This window comes from Anas platyrhynchos, chromosome Z (genome assembly GCF_047663525.1).
Source record: "Anas platyrhynchos isolate ZD024472 breed Pekin duck chromosome Z, IASCAAS_PekinDuck_T2T, whole genome shotgun sequence".
In the NCBI taxonomy this organism is placed as follows: domain Eukaryota; kingdom Metazoa; phylum Chordata; class Aves; order Anseriformes; family Anatidae; genus Anas; species Anas platyrhynchos.
Window position 1 is genome coordinate 28,031,017 of NC_092621.1, and position 21,179 is coordinate 28,052,195.

Below are 21,179 nucleotides of genomic sequence, written 5' to 3' on the forward strand. Positions count from 1 at the left end.
AAAATGTATGATTATGAAAGAAGTATGTTTTCCCTTCAAACTTTTAAGGTGAAGTTATGAGCAGTGTTTTGTGTTGCTTTCTTCTTCATTAGGACAGATGGAAATGGAGGTTGTCCTTCATAAGCCAGCAAAGTGTATAAACCACTGCATATTGTAGCATGTAATGAACACAGCAGTCCAGTAAGCGCTCCAGAGATAACAGTGGCAAAGAACTGGTGCTGGAAGTTTCTGTTTCTTTCCTGTTAGTAGGTTTCAGATAACAAATTAATCTCAAAAGAGATTATGGGTATCTTAAAGAGTTAATGAGTATCTTAAAATTGTCTGCTTCTTGTAATTGTCCAAAGGCCAATTGATCCTGAAGTGTATAAAACACTGATGCATGAAGATGAGAAGCAGAGCTGAGACAGCCAGCAAACAAACAACACACGGGAGCTCAGTGCTGTGTCTCTGGGCAAAAGATGAAGTTCGTTTTTTGCTTCATTCGTGTTTCTGTGCTTTTGCTCAGTTTCTCCATCATTTGTCTGGGAGTCCTTTGCATTTACACCAGTTCCTCTGTGTGCAGATGCGGGAACAACAAGCTGGTTGTTTATTTCCTGCTAGCTGTGGGGCTCTTGCTCCTCGTGGCTGGTGTTTTCTGGAGCACAGTCCATGAAGCCATGAAATACAGGGGCCTCAGCAGCATCTTCATGAGAAATCCCAGCCTTAGAGACCTCCATGTCAGCACCATAGACAGGTATGTGTTACAGTACTGGTACCAATGAACTGGGAGAGGGAGGGGGGGACAGATGCTGTTTTTTAAATGTACTCTGAGAAGAAAAAAACAATACAAAGTTTTCATCCAAAATAATAATAATTAAAAAAAAAAAAATCCATTGAGGGAAATTTTACTTTACTTTTTTTTTACTTTTTTTTTTTTTTTTTTTAAACGGACATCAATCTGTGTAACGCACGCCAGTGAATAATGTAAGGCTTATTTTTGAAAACAGGACAGGTTGCCCAGAATGGTGCAAATCCATTCATGGGGAGAGCAGGTGCAACTGCACTGACATCTGTGGAGACCCTGCAGGAGCATCTCTAGTTTCACCCCACAAGACAGCTCAGGATGTGCTGCTGCAGGCTGTGTTCTCACAGTGCTTGTTCCAGCCACATTGCTCAATGGTGTGTGCAACAAGCTCCCCATATGGTCCTAGCTAATGTTTTCTTGCATAACTGTCCCTGCTATTTCTGAGCAGAGTCTGGTGCTCTGAGAGAGAGAGTTTCTTAAACTGGTGCGAGGCCTGACAAAGTTTTTAACAGGGTCACTGCACACAGATTACTTTCCCCAGACTGTTGTGGAAACCACATCAGAAACACTGGCAATGGGTGCTCTGAAAGCACTCTGCGTACAACATTTGGCACATTTTGGTGAGATAAGTAGGAACACACAATGCAGACTTTAAAAGTGTGGAAAACAATGATTATTGTAATAATAAATAAGTTACTAATTTAACCTACTCCAGACAGTGACCTCTTTTTTTTTTTTTTTTTTTCCAAATCAAGCTTTTCTCTGGCACTTGCTGAGATACTTACACGTGTAAGAGTCTGTATGCCAGGGGTGGGAACTCGCATGGTGAAGGTTCTTGTTTCTCTGAATTTTGTGTTTTAATAAAAGATTTTGGAAAAGGACATAGGTAATGACCCCAGCTCTTTTGTGCTTACATATTGCACTGATCCAGCCCTGCTTAGGTTTCTACTTACAGCTTAAGCTTCAGCTAAATTCTGGAATTACGGCAGACCTCACCAAGCTCCCTGAGACAAATCGTGTTTCACCTCAGTGTACTTCATGTTGGCTTGCTGTGTTTTCAGGCCGGACTTCTACCCCCCGTCCTATGAGGACAGCACAGATCCTGCAAAGCAGACCTTCCCGTTGCCAGCAGTCTCCACACCTAAGGAGCAAGAAGTCATCAACATCCCCCCGCCGCTGTACAGTGAGTGCAGTGCAGTGTCCTCCAGTGAAAATATCGAGGGAGAGCAGCCCCCACCCTATGAATTGGCTGCTGGCCAGGACTCGAGCCCAGAGAGGGACCCAAATCCTGGTGCACCCACACAAGAACATGTTTGCTGACAGCGTGGAAGCTGCCAAGGGACCTTGGAGAGAGCGGGGGAAACCTGGACGGAGCTATGTGTTGGTGCTGCCTGACACCATACCACAAAGCTGCTCCGGAAAAGCGCTGATCATCCTGGTGTTTGGGTGAATTTGGAGGGGTTTCAAAGCAGCAGGAGGGTCTCTGCCCTGCAGGGGTTTGCTGAGTGAGGAGGTGCCTCCTGTCATGGTCACGGTGCTCGTTCAGCTGGGAACAGACACCCGAGCATGACGTCCTGTGTGGCCACTTGGCCTGCGGGGCTCAGAGATGCCACAGCACTTATAAGAGCAAACGAGCTGTCCACAGCATTCAGAAAACCAGTTGATAAGGTGTGCATGAGAGATGTGTTCACTGTTACTGCACAGCCTGAGGGAAGCCCCTGCTGGGGGCTGCTGCTCCCCTGGTGCATCGAGGACAGACCCCATCCCTCCCCCTAGGCATGAGGGTTTGCTGCTCTGATGATCTGTGCCTTAAAATGCTGCGTGAAATTGCAGATTCTTTGGGAAGAAATGTAACAGTAAATGGGTCTGAGAGCTAGAGTTTGTCCCTGTAAAGGTCAGTTGGAAATCATCTGTTGGTTTCGTTGAAACTATAATAACAGTGCCATTTTAAAGCTTGATACCAAAGCAGTTCTACCCAAAAGGTACAATGGGCTTTGCTGATGAATCTTTGATGTCTGAGATTTTCAGCCTGATACAGAAATATGCATGCAAGAGTACTAAACTTACAAAATCAAATGATATACTGTGTTGCTCCATTGAGAATCATACTCAACAGGAAAATAAATAAATAAATAAATAAATAAAGATCCCACTGCTTACTATATATTTTTTTAAATGGCCAGAAATGAAAAGCCCAACTAGCTATTGCCATTTTCATAAAAATTCCTAATGTTTTTCTGCCTCTCAGACAACAGAGGTAGTCTTGAGATAGAAACTGTTGCACTGTGTCTTAGAAAAGTCAACCTCACAGGTAATACAAGTCATTTCCTATGCTGCTAGGTGGATGCTAGTGATGGAGCTTTGTGCTGCTATCCATCTTAAAATGTCTTCTGCCTCACGAGGAGTTTTGGCTGGAAGTCCTCATCTGTGTTTTTCTAACATTAGCTGACTTGCAAAATGTATTAACTCCTGAGCTTGTGTCTGGAATTTTTAACATTTGCAGTAATTGAGTATTTTTGTAGCACATGTCTTTGAAGTTACTTGTTTTACTTCCGGGTATTAATAGCAGGTATTTTACTACTGAATTCATGAATAAATTTGTATTTAAAACTAACCTTGTCATGTATTTGCCTATAAGATACAAGGTGTTCATGATTCAAGAAAACCACACAGTAGGAAACCTTAGTACACATCCTAACTGCTACAGGGACAACACTCATTATGCCCACAGCTCCTCAAATGGAATGGACAGTTGTGGCAGGAAAATCTGCTCAGGCTCATTCCTCCGAGCTGTCTCTAAACACAGTTGCTTCCGCTGCTGCTTACTCAAGAGCTGTGAGAGCTAGAAAGAGGGTCCTGTATCCTGTTTCTGATAAAAGTGGCCTTGTGGTTAGAAAAAGAGTACCGGAAAGAGGACAGGCTTGGACTCATCCTTCCTCTGCTACATGGTTCCTTCCTTCCGCAAGATCACAGACAAAAGTTTGCATCCAGTCCTCTGTAGTCTGTAATGCCAGATACAAGAAAAATGTTACAGAGGTTCACCCATTGGACTTTCAACAGTGACTATAACCGGAGCCTTGTTTTTGGTTGCAAACGCAGCAAATCAGAAGAGCTTCCAGATGCCCGGATGCCACAAGATAAGAAGTTTAACTTTATGTTTGCATTTATATTAGAAATGCAAGCCATGTTGGTGGTGGTGATAATGGCTAAGTCCAGAGAAGCGAGGAATTTTTTCTTCCAAAGAACTTCATCTCTTATGGGAAGGGCCTGTAAACCTTCACTTGATGTAAGGAGAAAGGAAATCAGGACAAAACGATGTGGAGAACCTGTAGGGAGAGGAAAATCCATGCAAGGCACGTGGAGGAAAAGGAATGTGTTAAAACAAACAGATATTTTTAAAAAGTCTCTGAGATAGATAAAAGCAGACAAAAAATTCTATCATTATGCAGAGACTTTGCAAAGTTACTGAGAAGCTGCACAGCACAGTAAAAGCTAGAACACTGCATGTTATTTCCAAAACATCTGGAGTGAGGATGTCATGTGTCAAGTGACCTTGATATGGTCAGTCCAACATTCAGTTTACATCCTGTAAAAACTGAGACACTAAAAGGAAGTGCACAAGAGGTGGAAGCAGGGACAGGTAACCACATGGAATAAGAAATGCTGTCTGATCATGGGATGTGTGTACTGTGCTGAAAAAGCTGGGCCATGCCTTTACAAGGCCAGTCTTTGTTATCTTTTGGAAGGTTGTGGTGGCTGGGAGAGCTTCCTGAGGACTGGAGGAGATCAAAGGTCACTCCTGCCTTCAGAAATGGACAGGCTGAAGAACTGGCCTGACAGAAACCTCAAGAACTTCCGTGAAGGGAAATTCAAAGTCCTGCCTTTAGCGAAGAATGATCCCTGGCACCAGTACATGCTGGAGCCAGTGGACTGCTATGCAGCTTTACAGACAAGGACCTTTGGGTCATGATGGACAACAAGTTGACCACTCATCAGTAATTCACCCTCATAGCAAGGATGACCAATGGCACTCTGAGCAGCATTAGGAAAAGCATCACCAGCAGGTCAAGGTTGGTGACCTTTCCTCTCTGCTCAGCACTGATGAGACACATCCTGGAGTGCTACATCCAGATGGGCTCCTCAGTGCAATGGAGACATGGACGTACTGGAGCATATCCAGCAAAAAGGCCACAAATATCATTAAGAGATTGGAGCATTTGTCTTATGAAGAGAGACTGAGTGAGCTGGGAGTGTTCAGCCTGGAGAAAGTTTAGGGGGATCTTGCCAATATTTATAAGTACCTGATGGGAGACGAAGAAAATGGAGCTCTTCTCAGTGATGCCTGGTGACAGCATGAAGCAATAGTCACAAATTAATACACACAGAACTCCATCACAACAGTCAAGAAAGTTTCTGTTTGCCTATTTTACTGTGGCAGTGGTCAAACACTTGAACAGGTTGCCAAGAGCGGTTGTGGAGTCTCCTCCTTTGGAGACAGTCAACGCTGGACTGGACACAGCTCTGGGCAACCTGCTCCTCCTGGCCCTGCGCTCAGCCAAGGGGTGGACTGGGTGATCCTATTTCTGATGGACTTGATAGTCCCTACCAACCTCAATGATTCTGTGAGTCTAATGAGCACTGCTGCCATCCAAGTTGTCTCTGAACACCACGTGCTTTTCATCCTGCCACTAACTTTACATTGCTCCCAAGGGAAAATGCAACAACCATTCAGCCGTGCTAGGTAGTAAATCTGCTTGTATTTTATGACTTAGCTCATACCACATGATGCTGAAGAGCAGATGCTAGTAGTATGTACAGCAAACAGCTACAACCGTGCTCATCCCCTGAGACTGCTCAAAACAATCTGTTGCTTCCAGTCACATGTGCACTACACTCTCCTATTGTTTTCAGTAATTCATTCTTAGCTATTGTGATTTGTAAACTGTTAAAGTTATGTCAGCCACCATTTTATACTGTTCCAAAGTTGGCTTTATTTCCCCCCTGTGTAGACTATTTATCTTAGATCATGACAGTAATTACTACAATACACTGTCAATAAATGGATGAGATTACAGACAATTTTCTTTAATATTGTATATTATTATATAATTCTTAAATTATGCTCCCTTGTATCTATTTCCTTTCTCTCTCTTTCCATCCCTCAAGCCCATTGTTGTGCTATTAGCATTTTTCATCATCTCTGTTTTCAGTAGAATCCAGCAATCTGTGCTTTCTTAGTCCTCTCCTTCTACCTGCTGCTCTTTATTCACGGGACCCACCCAAGCCCCATCTTGGTTAGCCCTCTGCTAATATACCTTGAAATAGTTTTTCTCACTGATGTCTGTGAACTCCTCCCTCTCTAGTGTGTTGCCAGTATATCTTCCTATCAATGGATACAGAAAAAATCTTGTTTTTGAAGACAGAATTACTGTACATGTCAATGCTAGCACAATCACAGTCAAACAACATGGGAACCTTGCAATTTCCAGACCTGATAAAACTGCTAATTCAATAATAGCAACAGAGGGTCTAGGTCTCCATCAAAAACCTCAAACACTGTGATAAGACAGATATTATTAATAACAGTTTTCTCTCTGCTAGATTTATACATGTATACTGTTTTAGGAGCCTTGCATCTTTGTGTAAACACATGTATGTTGCTCCTTTTCCTCATAACAACATCCAACCATTCATCTCTTACATGAATAAGTAAAAGACCTGAGCAAACACAGCACACTTTGAGATAATGGCTACAGTCCTTCCCCAGAGACATTAAAGATATACACTGTACTTCAGCCTTACAAAGTTTTATGCATCTTCTTGTCCAGAAAAGCAATTTGTTATGTTTTATCAATATTGCCAATCATCATTAAAAAGGGGCGGTGAGTGGATTTGGGGTTAGGCTGGTTTTGCTCAACAGTTATTCCAAGTCACACACAGTCTTTTTCTCCATTTCAGTACTGAGGCAAAACTGTTTCAGAACAAAGTCAGTACTGAACTTTTGAAACATACCCTTTGTTCACAAAGGCTGCCTTTACAAAAGCAGACTGCCATCTACTGCAGCTAGTGCTCCAGTAACTTTCTGATAAAAGCATAAGTATGATCAGACCACCATGTGATCAAAAATGATTACATTTTCAGAGAACATGTAAGAGATTTTAGAAGTTCTTGGACTGTCTCTGTCAGAACATCCATCCACGCAGCACAGTAATTTGAATTTAAGTGTCATAATCTTGAGTATGTCTATGCTTGACCACCTGTAATACACTACAGTTAGGAACTCACTAGCCTACACCCAGAGGATTTTGATTTATAGGAAAACTGAAAGAATAGTTAAACAATTCTTCTCTAAAGATGATGATTCTTACATTCAAAAGATGTCCAAAGTATGTGAGAATGCCATGTTCTTCTCCAAAAAAAGGTCTGTAGAAAAAGAACTGAAGCCTTACAATTTCTTTTGGCTTACCAGAACACTTAATAGTAAGGTGAGATGCTTTGTGAAAACATGAGTGCCTCATCTGTTTAGAGTCAATTAAGTAGATAGCATATTTGTATTAAAGACAGTTTTATTAGGATGCTTGAAAGTGCAGTGTGTCTTGTTAACAATTGCATATTAAGACAGAAATACAGCATACCTCTTTATTGTGTACTCAGTGTCATAGAAATTTTTTGACAGAAGTGTTGAAAGAAATCAAAACAATTTCATTTGCTGCAATGTCATATAAATTGCACTAAAATTTGACAACCACAATGAATTGAAACACACTGCAAAGAGGCAAGTTGCACAAAGCCACCTTGACAAATGATACAAGTGACCACACTGTTCCCAAGGAAGCAAAGCTTTCAAACAAGTCACATGCATAAAGTGTTTGTGTTCTTATTCAGAGCACAGTACTGTAGCTAGAACTGCCATATCACTTCACAAGCAGAAAAATGCTGATGTCTGTATCCCCAATGTCCTTCTCAGATTTATGCCAGGTCATCTCTTCTCTCTTTGTGCTCCCCAACATTTTATTTCATAATCTACTGGAACACAGAATCTAACAAAAGCTGAGTCCAGCTGGTGTATCAAACAAGTTATTTCTATTTAATTCATTAGCGTTTGTTTTCATTTCCTCTTCACTACACAATTGACTTACCACTTTGTGGTAAGTAGAATGTCACTGCTCCAAAGACTTAAAAAAATTCCATAATAACTTCATGAAAAACTGCTGAACTTTCAATGTTTACCTTTCAAACACAGTAAGCACCAATATCATCTGCTGACATGAGGAATACTGCAAAAGACAGCCAAAATTCCACACCCAACATATTGCTGGAAGGACACGATCAGCTTCCATAGCACAACTGCCTCCCTCTGGAGGTAAAAAAAGAGTCTCAAAATTCAGGAAGATGTAAAGGCACAGGTCACATTGATATGCTTTAAAAGAAGGGTAAAAAAATATATAGGATGACCCTTTCTTTAGGAGCATGTGCAAGTGTGTACACAGCACTGCTGCCAGCGTGTATTTGTGAGCAATGGGAGAGACTGGTGAGGAGAAGTGGTGTCAGGTTAGGAAACACACCCTTTGCAAAGTTTAATATAAAGCTCTTAAGCCCCAGACTTGCTTTGTATGTCTCCATAAAGCAACCATAAGGTGACAAGGTTCACAAACAATATTCACCAAACATGTCTGTGCTTTGCAACCTCTCCTCCTCTTTCCTTAACTGAAATTCCCCCAACCTTTACAATAGCATTCAAAAATAAGCAGTTTGCCTTTTCTGTAACATTGCTGGCAACATTTGAGAGTTAAGGCCTTTTCTGTGGTTATATTGCTATCTGAAATAAAGATATTGCAGGTAAAACAAAGAAGTCAATACACGACTGTCTTTGGAGATCGATGCAACTGAATATTCTCAATATCATATTGAATTTTTCTTCCCACCTCCCTCTATCCCCACAAAAAGTTTTAAAATCATACAAGGCACAAACAGCTAAAATGTTTCAGCAAGGTCCCGTCTCTTCCTTGCTGTTCCTCCTTTGGCCCTGGTTTAACAATCCTCTGTGGCTTCAGGTGATGACAGTGGGTCCCTTTCGCCCTGTCCTCTCATGAATCTGAGATATTTTCAGTGCGATTGCTATAAGAGGACTCAGCACAGCCTGAAGAGGAAGAAATGCAATGGATTACATAGAGAAGAAATATCAAGAGACAACTTGTATTTATGTATTCCCCTCTTTACTGTAACGTTATATAATAGTAAATTATTAAGTGCAATTATAACAAAAAAACTTATGCATTTACACTGTGTTGTACTTGATACACCACAATATCATGTCATTTTGTGAAGTGTTACACTGTAAATACCTAAGAGGCGCATAAAAGAGAAACCAGTAAATATACCAAAATGGCAGTGTCTCAGTGTGACAGGAATCATGGAGCTCTTCTGAAATCTGCTGTACAAAACAGTTTAGAAATAACATATGTTGAATTATTTCTGTTCTGACGAGTGATGTATTAAACAGGATAAAAGCCACAGAAGCAGCATGAAGTCTCAAGTTTCAGGCTACTGACCTTACTAAATGGTTTTATGTATGAAAACGCCCATATGGGTAAGTGCAGATAACAGCTGTGATAGTACAATATGAAAACCAAGTAAAATACAATTTTTCAAATGACAACTGAATCTTCTCTCAGTTTAGTATATGATACGGGAAGTTAAACTGGCAGAACTGAGTTTTGTATAAAAACGTATTTTAAGAGAATAATACATTTTATTGCTGAACTAAGATTTTAATTTTCTGACCCTCAAAAATCTTTTTTCCCCTGTCTCAAATAAACTACGTTCTGTTTTAAAACCTGTCAGGTTTAAAAATCAAATCAAATCTGTGGCTCTGAAGAGCTTAACAGATATCTTTTTACAAGCTTAATATAATTAATTCTTTATATCAGTTTTTCACCTAACAGTTCCTGATAGTATGATTTGCTTTATTGATGCAAATGATCAGATGGTTAAATGGTAGTGGGGAAACAAACTAACTGTGCAGGCAGAGTCATGATACAACACCAACCATGCCATTATCAAGAGAGTTGATGATCAAACTTAGTTGTGTACAAGTGTGAGCGGTCTGACATTATTATTCAACAACCTCCACATTTGTAGATATCTATCAACTGAAAAATGATTAAACAGAATACAAGCCCATTAAACTCAAACTTGCTTAGACAGTTTAACACATGGAGCATGAATTCACTTCGTGGACAAATCATGCAGAAATAAATAGTAAAACGTGCCAATGTATAGGGTCTGGATCATGTAATTCCTTCTTTCCTGCACCATGAATTAAGGAAACTGAAAGAATGAAGCATCTGAACACTCTGGCACTGTCCTGAGAACCTTCTTCCATATCTATACTAAAAAGCATGGGAAAACTTACCAACAAACCCTACTGAACTAGCTTTACTTGACTCTCATGTCTCAATCAACCAAATTACTCTAAAGAAACAAGAAGAAAAACAAAGCTCTACCCAGTGCTTTGAACAACAACAACAAAAAAATCAAATCAGTTTATGTGACACCCATTTACATAAACATTTTAGCTGCTGTTGTTTTGCCAAGTGGTTCCAATTACCATTAAAATATTCTGCTTCTTATATCACTCTTGTCAAAAGAGAAAAGCCTATTTTAGTTTTGTCCTCTCATACTTAATTTAGCTACATTTTCTTCATCCTGCAGATGTTAAAAAAGTGCATTCTTTTTGGAATACCAAAAGCAGAGCAGAACAAGGAAGAAGAGCTGTATATGCCTTTTAAAAACTCCTTACCTCTGCAATGAACAGTTTACATTTCAGTTGCAAAATATAAATCTCAGACAGCAGTCATTTATAGTTAATATTAGCCTATAAAGACTTCTTAAAGGTACTATCTTAAAGAGATCTTGATTTTAAAATATTTTCCAAATGCTTATTTTACTTGGTAAGTTCTAAAACCTTTCTGTTATCAGGTCAACTTGCAATTGCAATCACTCTCTAAGTTTAGAACATATTTATTCTTTATAAACTATTTGTAAGGTATAAAATGTCATCCTCTATGTGATATTTAAGAAGAGAACTGTAAATTAGCAGAACTAGTGACTTTAATCAGAAAAAAAAAATTGTTTTGTAAGAACAAATAGAAGTTATACCTCTAAAAAAAAGTAACTAGGATAATTAAGGATAATTATTCATATGAGAAAATGCTTCAAACATGCAGCTATCTACCGTAAGGCAAAACATTATTCAAAGCATTTTGCATGGGAATAGGCAGTAACAGGACTGTCTGAGGTGTGTTATTCCTGCTTGGCTGATGCAGTATTTTAGCTCTCTGTGACCTTGTAAGAAAATTCTGTTCAACTACCTTTCTCCTAGTCAAACTCTAGATAAGATTTGTCCCATGATGCAGCCAGTTTATTAAAAGCTCAGGCAGGTCTGAAGTGTACCTGATTGCATGTTAAAAGGTCAGCAGGTGCCTAGACTTTGGCTTTAGACAAAAAAATTTCTCAGTGTGGTCAAGCATCAAGAAACACCTTGTTAAAACCTTTGTAGCACATGCTACGACTTGCCAACTTTCATCAAAAAATCATGCAGTTCTGATGCCAAAATCATAATCTGTTCAGACTTTGCCTGGAAAGCTCACAAGACTTTTCTCTCAAGTCTCTTGCCTAGTCTGTGCTGAATTTCAGTCTTGCTAGGGAAAACCAAATATAGATGAGTTTTACATAGTCTAGGCATGGACATTTTCTGTAAGATCTAAAAATCACGTTTGTCAATCCACTACAAGTCTCAAAAACAAGTTGCCTGACCAGTTGCGTCAGTTAAAAGAATTCTGCAGAACCTATCTGGGAAAAATAAAGCAGAAAACTCTCAGAGAATGGTAATAACCTCAGCAGGACCCAAAGCATTTTAGTGAACACAAGTAACCACAGCTCTGATGGTTCTCAAATTTTTGCTATGTCTTCTCTTCCTGCATTGATGTGCATTTTGCACACAGCATCATGTCCACCAGCATTATTTTGGGCTCTCTCAGCTTTAAATGTACCCAAGCAAATAAGCAAGGTGTAATAATAAAAACATGGGTGTAATAATAAAAACATGGGGTCGAGTTATTTGTATACATATTGGCATTTGTAAAACATGAAGCACTACCCCATTTGTTCCTTGTATTCCGGGACCACAGAGAGAGATAATGGGAAGCCACTTGAATTAGCCACTCATTAAAAGAATGCCCTGCTGGAGGCAAAGATCCAGCATCAATCAGCTAATCCTTGTGTGACTACTACATGGTATACATGTACAAGCACTTAGGCACCTGAATTACTAATAACCAAAAGGACACTCTGGACAGTAATTATTTCAAAACAAATGCTCATGCCTTGCTACAGATTTCTAAGCAGATCTGGCACAATATTACATGTTCCAGAAGAATTCACTTTCCTGGAACAATTTTTAATGCCTCAAAATTAAAGAGATTTAAACAAGCCAGTTAGTACAGCATGAAGTCATCAAAGAAGGGCTATAGTTTAACATTTGAAGCTCTGCCAAGATAGCAGATGTGCCAAGTGTTTTCCATCTTTGCATTCTCCCCTTCTAAAAACTGCTGTCAAATCCAAAATTCTACCTCTTCAGCTGCTTGTCTATCAGATTTGATATCAATTAAAGTAGTTTTCCAATTCCTCAAGGTAGCATTCAGAAAAACATGCTTGCAGATTGTTTTGAAGTCACCAAAAGCTGTTCTTGCTAGGTGTTGCTGTTATTGTTTTATAAATTATGATAAACCTTGAAGCTTCATAGGAATCCTTTTCACTCATAACACTTAAATTCATTCTAAGTTCTTCTTATCATTTACACATTATACAGAAGACAGCTCAGAGATCGGGGTAACTGAAATAGCTCTAAGTCCAAGAACAAGGACACAGAGGAATTATGAAATAACTCCTTCCTTTTTTACCTGTCCCTGCTGCCATATCATTTCCCTTGTTTCATGTGACTGCTTACAGCTGCTGTTACCCCTTTTCAACCTGGGGCAGCAAAATCAGTCTTACTTGAACTTAGGGAAGAGAAAAAGAAAGGCAGAAGAGAGTGGGGAATCCCCCAAACATGTTTTGATGGCCTTACTTGCCAGAAGGATCTTTTCCTTTGGCTGTAATGTATTTTGAAAATCAAACCAATACGCTTACAAAGCAACACTTAAGTGACGGAAGAAACATATGGAACGGACTAAAACAGCTGCAAAGTGAGCTCAGCATTAGCAAGCACTCAGCACTAACCACATAGCCTGGCACCATATTGTATATCCTGCATATGGGGTAAATACACAGCTCATCTCAGAATGCCCGCCTGGTGGACAGATAGCTGTCAGGTCTTGTATTCCAAAAAAAGCAGAATTATTTGGAAAAGTTTATGCTACAGCCACCATTCCTAGAAGATCTAAGCAATGTGGATAACTTGGTTAATCATGGAACAGGCTGACTGGGTCTCTAACATCCACAGCACTGATCGTGGTCATCTCATTACAATGAAGCTACACGTGATATGGGAAAAGGGAACTGCCATCTCTAACTAACTCCTTCTACTGACTACTAACTACCGCTTGCTAACTCAAATAAAGCAACAGAAAGGGCCAAGAGGCTAGCTGTTCTGCCCCGGGCAGTAGAGGAGGGCATGCATGAGGCATGAAAAAGACAGGAGGAAAAAGTATCCCTGAGTGGTGCTTGGAAATATGTATGTTTGCAACAGATTGGTTCTTTTCTAGCATATCCAAAGAGCTCAGATTGAAGCTTAGGTTTAATGAACTCATTTCCTTGATTCAGGAAATGTTTTATTATTACCATCACATGATTTATTTTTCCAAGATAACATGAAAACAAACTACCCCTTCCAGTTCCAACTTAAAGTGAATGTTGTTCACTCTAAAGCTTCAGGCAGAACTTGACATTAAATTATTTGAATAGCATACACAAAGAATTTTGATCAAACAGATGGAAATCTCCACTTCCCACATCTCTTCAAAGAAAATCTATGAACAGTAAAAGCAAAACTTTATATGAACTCTTTGACCCATACAGTACATTTAATAGCCAACCAGAGGCATGTTAAAAGACCCAGTGCTTCAAAAATAAATGAAGAGGCAATAACTCTCTAGTAAACTGCACGTGTGTATAGGCGTTGTTAAGAACATTTTGATAGAACCATATAGAAACTTTTCAATTTATCTCTGTTAAATAATATTGAGCAAAAGGGCTTCCATGTTATTGATTCCAGTTCCATGCTCTGAGACAAACTTAGGTTTCTGAGTGATAAACAATCCCTTTATACAATCACCACATATATATAATCATACATAATCGCAATTTTTTTATATAGGTCCTTACAAAGGTCCACCTGAAAATGAGTTTCTGTTTTCCTCTGCTATTTGCTATTCAAAAATTGTTTCAGAAATTCAGTCTTTGATGGTGAAGAAACTTTTTATGTCGATGACTTTTTTAGTTGGCATGTCTTTTTGGACATAGCACAATGAAACAACTCTTGCTCCAAAATCACTGTGTGATTGCTGTTAATCTACTGATTCTTTAGGTAACTAGCACCTAATTCAACAGACTCTGGCTATAGTAATTGTAACATTTGTGATTCACTGTATCCCAATTAAGGAGTACTTCATATGGACTGAATGGATGGATGACAACACCTATTTATTTCTATTGCAATTCAAGAAATGAATAATAACATACTGTAAACAAAGCTGGTTAGTTAATACATAGAACAATCCAAATTATTCACTACACTCCTGAGACGTTTAGCCTGCAACAGCAAAATCACATTGTTGGAGAGAACACTGTTTTCACGAATAAAACAACTGAAAGCAATTCTGCATAATGAGTCATTTCATTTTTGGTCTTTGTTTATGAATCTTCCTGTTTGGATTTTATCCAAGTTCAATAATGTATCCAGGTGGCTAGAAAAAGGACAAGTAGATATTAACCATCTGTTGGGATCCATAAATCGGGAACAACTAGTTGATCTGTAAAGCAAAGCTATAAATGAATTTAAAGGTCAAAAACCTCATATTTTAATTCTTTGTGCCCATTCATCTATTCATCTCTAGATTTTTCATCTGTGTTTGATTTAGCATAGCTATTAACTCTATTAAATTTATACAAAGAACTATTCCAATGCATAAAGGTTCAAGACTTTACATAAAGAAGTTTGTTGTTTATTATAAAGCAATAAAACTCCAGAAATTGCTAGTTGAATGCCTATTTGACTGATGACAGCCCACGAAACCATCTTTTTTAAGAATATGTTCCAAGGTAACTAGAAAGCAGCCTTCTAATGTACAGTGATGTAGTGCATCACCAGTGATAAGAAGCAGCAACAGACTGTTATTCCATTTTAAGGTGAGCATTCATATTTTAGAAAAGTGTTGGGCATTGCTTTAAATACTTGGTTTTAGCCTGCATAGAACCAGATGCCATCATAATTATAAACTGTGATTTTAAAATGCTGACAGCAAATTGCTTTTAATGTACTTTTGCACAGAACTTGATAGTCATTTACCATTAATCACTCCTGATTTTTATTCCTGTTGATACTGGCTTGTAGGAGGAACTGAACTAGTCATGGAAATGGAGTAACCATTCCTTAATTCCCAGGTGATCATAAAGCTGCTCCTGCCAATTTCCTTGAACTGATCATAGAGCAGGCAGTGACCACAGCTATTCACACTTACCCATGACCTTGGACTTCTAATCACTAGCATGTTTTACTACTTTCCCTTGGACTTTTATGTTGTTGATCAAGCAGTTGGCTATGCTTTGTTCCAAGGTGGAAAGTATTAACCAATTAATTGTATGAAGATGCTACTAAAATAACATTTAGGTGACCCTTACATTCATTAATAGCTACTGTTTGGCCCACACATGAATTGGAACAAAAGGCCCTTATGAGCCTTGCTTCTCTCTAGCTACAAGAATGCTCTTACAGAAGCTCTGAGGGTAGAAAGTAAACACTTACAGGCCATGAGACCTGAAAATCAGCTCTTAGTCTGAGAGTCATGGAGACATAGATAGAATTGAAGCACAATGAGGTATGAAGAAAGCCTCACTTGAGCACAAGTCATTAAAGTGGCCCTATGGTGCAAAAATTGTGCCAAACAAAAGTCACAAGTTCAAGCATCCTAAACAGTACTTCAGAGTATGTCAGGTTTTCAAACCAAACACACTCTGGCACTCTCCAATTAGTTGAATCTTGATGATATTAAACTTAACTTGATATCATCAAGATACAATACACTTTTTTCAAATTGTATTCCGGACAAGTGTTGCTCATACAGCACCCTTGCTTCTTATGCAGCAATGGCTGCTCCACAAGCAAATGATAGGTACTGCAAATGAGGGAAAAAGAGTCACAGTGGAATGAGAACAAAGACACTCAAGCAATGCTACGACTGGCTAGCTAGATATCATGTATATACAAGGTTATGCTAAAATATCACAAGCATTTCTATTTACTGCTGATTCTACACCTAGAACTGAATATTCTAGTCTGTCCAAATTGCAAGTTTGTCTACCCAAGAAATCAGATGAAATGTGAGGTAACTAGGTCTGGCCCTTGCCTTCATTCAGAAGATATGAACAAACACACCAAGAAAAGCATATAAAACTTTTTCATGCACAATCTTCTAACATTTCGCACACAGAATCATTATACTTGGCTGAATAAGTAAGGCTACTGAGCTGTCCTAAAAGTTTAACAAGCTTATTGATTTTATGGCATAAATCATATCCTACTTTCACAATAAGAACTGACAAAAAGTTCACAGAAGAGGTTTCTTTTTTTCCGAGAAGTTTTCCCAAATTCCCATTAATTGACTTTTAAAATTATAAAGAAAAATAAATTCAATTGTAATGGTGCAGATGTACTAAATACGGGTGATTTCATTCACATTTAGAGAAACAATTTATGCTAAACATGGGAATGTTTTCAATCACACCCTGTGGATAGCCACCTTGCTTATGAAGGGCATTTGTGAAAATCAACTTACAAAAAACAAGAAAAGATTTCTGCTTGAGCTTGCTGGATTATTGAACAATAATCTTAAAATCAGATATACATGGTAAATTAACACTCAAACATCAGAACCACACAAGGGCAAAACTCATCAACTTCACAGAGGTTTGGTTTTAGTTCAGAGAACCATGTAACTTCTCCATCACCTGGCCAGCAGAGCTGGTCCTAAACATAGTTACTGTGGGCAGAGCACAGAATAGTAAGGCAAACCTGACATTGACTAAAAACCTTGAATTGACACAAAGCTTGATCTGTTGCCAGATTTCTACTGCATTCTTTACTTTTAAAAATCCCCTCGCTCTTTAATCAGTACAGTGTAATTATAACTAAAAACAATTAAAATAATTAATTGATAAATACTGCTGATACAGAAAACATTTTTATTTCTTCCCAGCTGATTCAGAATCAAGATTGAACTTATGTTTGTATTCAACATGTTTAGATCCAAGTGGCCGAAACTCAGACTTGAAAGAAGAGGCCATTAAATGGCACTGTTATTTGAGTCAATTGGTTGAAATGCATATGTGTTGCATAGCATGAAACAGATTGTCACATACGCAAAGAACTGCAAACTGTCCTAAAATGAGTTATAGTTTTAATGGGTTATAGTTTTAATGCATGCGTTTATTATTTTAAGAGAAGTGAGATGATACTCTCCATGGAACATGAAAATAAAGGTGAGATTCATCTCTCCATAAAATATAGCATCTGTTTTGAGTTACCTCCTTCCACCCCCTCCTAGTGGCAGTGGAGTTAAAACCACTTGAAGGGAGCAATTTATCTCAGACTAACACAGGGGGCTATGTAAGGTTAGATACTGCAGGATATGTAGAACTGTCTTCTAGAGATGCTTTCACTCACTGGGGACAGAGTACTAAAGACTAAATTAGATGAATACAGTTAACTGAGATTAATCCCACTCTAACAACACAGTATAACAATTTCACAGGAAAGCCTGCTTTTCTTTTGACACTGTCAGTTACTAAAATGTGTTAAATTACTGATCTAAAAAAAAGCAAATGCCAAGCTGAAGAGAAACTACTAATTCATACTAAATTATTTGTTGGATATAAAGATTTGTGTATCTTAATTATTGGGCAATAAAAATGCCTAGTTCTTGTAAAAACATATTAAATACTTTTATGTTGCTCTACATCCCACAGCAGATTTAAGTTTTGTCAAGTATGTAGTAAGTGTCCATGTTTGAACATCAGTTTTAGTGGGATTTGAGTACCCTCAGAACACTTTCACTATACAGACTCACTCTAAGGATAACACGTCAGTGAACACTGAATAAGACTTTCACAGATACTTTCTCTTACAGAAAAATACCAGCACTTGGAAGTAGTATTTTTGTGTTTATCTGTTATAGCAACCAAAACTTGAGGGGGGGGGGAGAGGTTAGCAACCTGGTGTCACAATCCCATTTTTGAAAATTTTGATTAATTTGCTTGTTTGCTGTAGTCAAATGAAAACTGAATAGTATCCCAGGAGTTATGATTATCCAAAGAAGTAGAATCAACTGGAATTTTCAACAGGCAAAAACACAGGTGATTGAGTGCACCCTCAGTAAGTTTGAAGACAACACCAAGTTAGGTGCATGTGTTGATCTGCTCAAGGGTAAGAAGGCTCTGCAGGAGGATCTGGATAGGCTGAACCAATGGGCTGAGGCCAACTGTATGAAGTTCAACAAGGCCAAGTGCCGGGTCCTGCACCTGAGGCACAACAACCCCACACAATGCTGTAGGCTGGGGAAAGAGTTGCTGGAAAGCTGCCTGGCAGAAAAAGACCCAGAGGTATTTGTTGATAGTCGGCTGAACATGAGCCAGCAGTGTGCTCAGGTGGCCAAGAAGGCCAAGAGCATCCTGGCTTGTATCAGAAACAGTGTGGCCAGCACGACTAGAGAAGTGATTGTCCCTCTGTACTTGGCTCTGGTGAGGCCTCCCCTTGAGTACTGTGCTCAGCGTTGGGCCCCTCACTACAAGAAGGACATCAAGGTGCTGGAGTATGTCCAAAGAAGAGCAACAAGGCTGGTGAGGGGTCTAGAGAACAGGTCTTAGGAGGAGCAGCTGAGGAGCTGAGAGAGCTGGGATTGTTTAGCCTGAAGAAAAAGAGGCATGGGAGAGACCTTATCATGCTCTACAGTTACCTGAAAGGAGGCTATAGTGAGGTGGGGATCAGTCTCTTCTCCCAAGCACCAAATGATAAGACAAGATGAAATGGCCTTAGGTTGCACCAGGGAAGGTTTAGGTTGGATATTAGGAAATATTTCTTCACTGAAAAGTTTGTGAAGTATTGGAACAGGCTGCCCAGAAAAGTAGTTGAGTCCTCGAGGTCTTCAAAAAACATGTGGATGTACTAGATGACCTTCGGAGGTCCCTTCCAACCTCAACTGCTCTGTGATTCTGTGATAATTCCTTTTAATTTTAAGACAGGATGAGATGTAGAGCTTAGTGACATGGTTTAATGATGGACTTGGCAGTGCAAGGTTAAAGGTTGGACTAGATCATCTTAGATGTCTTTTCGAAACTTAATGATTCTACAGTTCTATGATTCCGCGGTTCTATATGCCTGTGGGATACAACCTATGACCCTGAAGTTCATAATGCCCCACTGCTGGCAGCAATGTAACCAGCAGGGCAAGGAAAGAGGAGTAGTGGGAACTGTGCTATATACAATGAGAAACTAGATGGATTCATTGCATTAATCAATCTCAAATGACCATCTGTCCCTGCGTTTTGCACACAGCAAGAGATAAGAAGGATTTCTACAAGACTAGGTATTTCGTAAGGCTGTCCGAATGTTAAAACATCTACCTGTCTTCACTGTGCAGTAAAGTTCCTGCAGCAAGTTTCAAGATAATGCCATTTCTTCCCCTGGAATTACCTACACTAGTGAATATCACTATCACAATTACACTAGTGAATATCTTGGATAAACAGACAGAAATATAACATTCAGAAAAGCTCTGGCACATATATATAAAAAGACGTACAGGCTTTTTTCTGTCTCTAGGAGTAACAGACTCTTTTGATGTTTTGAAAAAAAGAAGACCATACTCTAAAATCCCTGAGGACACTGATAAGGCTTACTGGTCCTGACCATCTCCCCTGAGGACTTCCCCTGTACCCTTTCCATGGGCACACAGGGCCCATTTCAGCTCACTCCAGTGGTGCTAGTTCCTGCCTGAGCAACTCCATGGATGTGCTCAGCTCCAGGCCCATCTCTGGATCTGCAAAATTTCTGGGGAAATTGAAGCACTTTTATAAGTCTGATAGACAGTTGTTTAATAACATAAAACTAAACTCACTAAATTTATGGTAGTAATTTGATGAAGAAACAATGTGAAACATTCCCCTAGGGTTCAAAATGATTTCACAACACTTATCATAGAATCATGTAATGGTTTGGGTTGGAAGGAACCTTACAGATCATCTAACTCCAACTTCCCTGCCATAAGCAGGAATACACTTATGTTTGGTGAAATTTGCATTTGCATTCTACTCATGAATACAAAACTACATGTGCCTTCAAATACAGGGGTTTTATTTATTACAAACTAAATGCTTATCCATTCTTCCATTGAACATCCTTAGCCCTCTCTTGTTTTATTTCACAACATGTGTTTGAGATGGAAAAATCTTAGAGGTGGATATATAATTTATATTATTAATTGGTTTATCTGTCTTCTGAATTGTACTGAAACTTACTCTCAACCTTCCGTCTTCCTAGGAAAGTGTCTGGTTATGATGTAAGATAATTCTTGGACAGCTGAAAGTCTTTCCCTTACAAGGAATCCCTACACTGTTTAGACTCAGGCATCCATGCTTCCTAAGTTTACTCTCATTGCAAAGAATCCCTGGTATAACCTAAGTAAGTGATCCCCAGACAACCTGCCTGAAAATTAATTACATTTTTAAAATATAGTTTAAAAACTCAGAATACAACATTTACAAAATCTGAGTGAAAAAATAAAAAATCTCTTGAAGGACTACAACTTATTCTGCAGCTCTTATCACTCAGACATCTCAGCCCTTGACATTCCTGTTGTGTTAGATATTACATAAACATGTACTAAAACTGCTAGTCCTGCCTCAGAATGTTGTCACACACTTAGGAAAATTATCCACAAGCACAAAAAACAGAGGTTGGAGTGTTGAGTGTTCCTTGTGATTCAGGATGAAAATCTGTGGTGATTGCTATAGTTGGGAAGCGTGTTACATATACACTCACTTCAAATGAATTAAATATATTAAACAAACAAAAAACAAACAAACAAACAAACAAAAACATTCTATTAATGTGATGTGTAAA

At 38.9% G+C, this 21,179-nt stretch overlaps 2 protein-coding genes across 2 annotated transcripts in view; one reads left to right on the forward strand and one right to left on the reverse strand.

Moving 5' to 3' along the window:
* Positions 1–414: 414 nt before the first annotated feature.
* Positions 415–2,190, forward strand: TMEM252 (transmembrane protein 252). Its single transcript, XM_021266892.4, has 2 exons — positions 415–733; positions 1,846–2,190. The coding sequence occupies exons 1-2, from the start codon at positions 459–461 to the stop codon at positions 2,102–2,104; spliced, it is 534 nt and encodes a 177-aa protein (XP_021122567.1). The 5' UTR covers positions 415–458; the 3' UTR covers positions 2,105–2,190.
* Positions 2,191–7,332: 5,142 nt separating this feature from the next.
* PGM5 (phosphoglucomutase 5) overlaps positions 7,333–21,179 on the reverse strand; it is an 84,284-nt gene continuing 70,437 nt past the window's right edge. The window contains exon 11 of the mRNA XM_027446247.3: positions 7,333–8,924. Coding sequence (XP_027302048.1) covers positions 8,835–8,924 — 90 coding nt within the window. The 3' untranslated portion in view covers positions 7,333–8,834. The remainder of the gene's footprint in view (positions 8,925–21,179) is intronic.

Excerpts from the sequence above, each read along its gene's own strand:
- TMEM252 (XM_021266892.4), top strand. The coding sequence starts at position 459 with ATGAAGTTCGTTTTTTGCTTCATTCGTGTTTCTGTGCTTTTGCTCAGT. Across the intron at positions 734-1,845 it reads CATGTCAGCACCATAGACAG|GCCGGACTTCTACCCCCCGT; the intron begins GTATGTGTTACA and ends CTGTGTTTTCAG.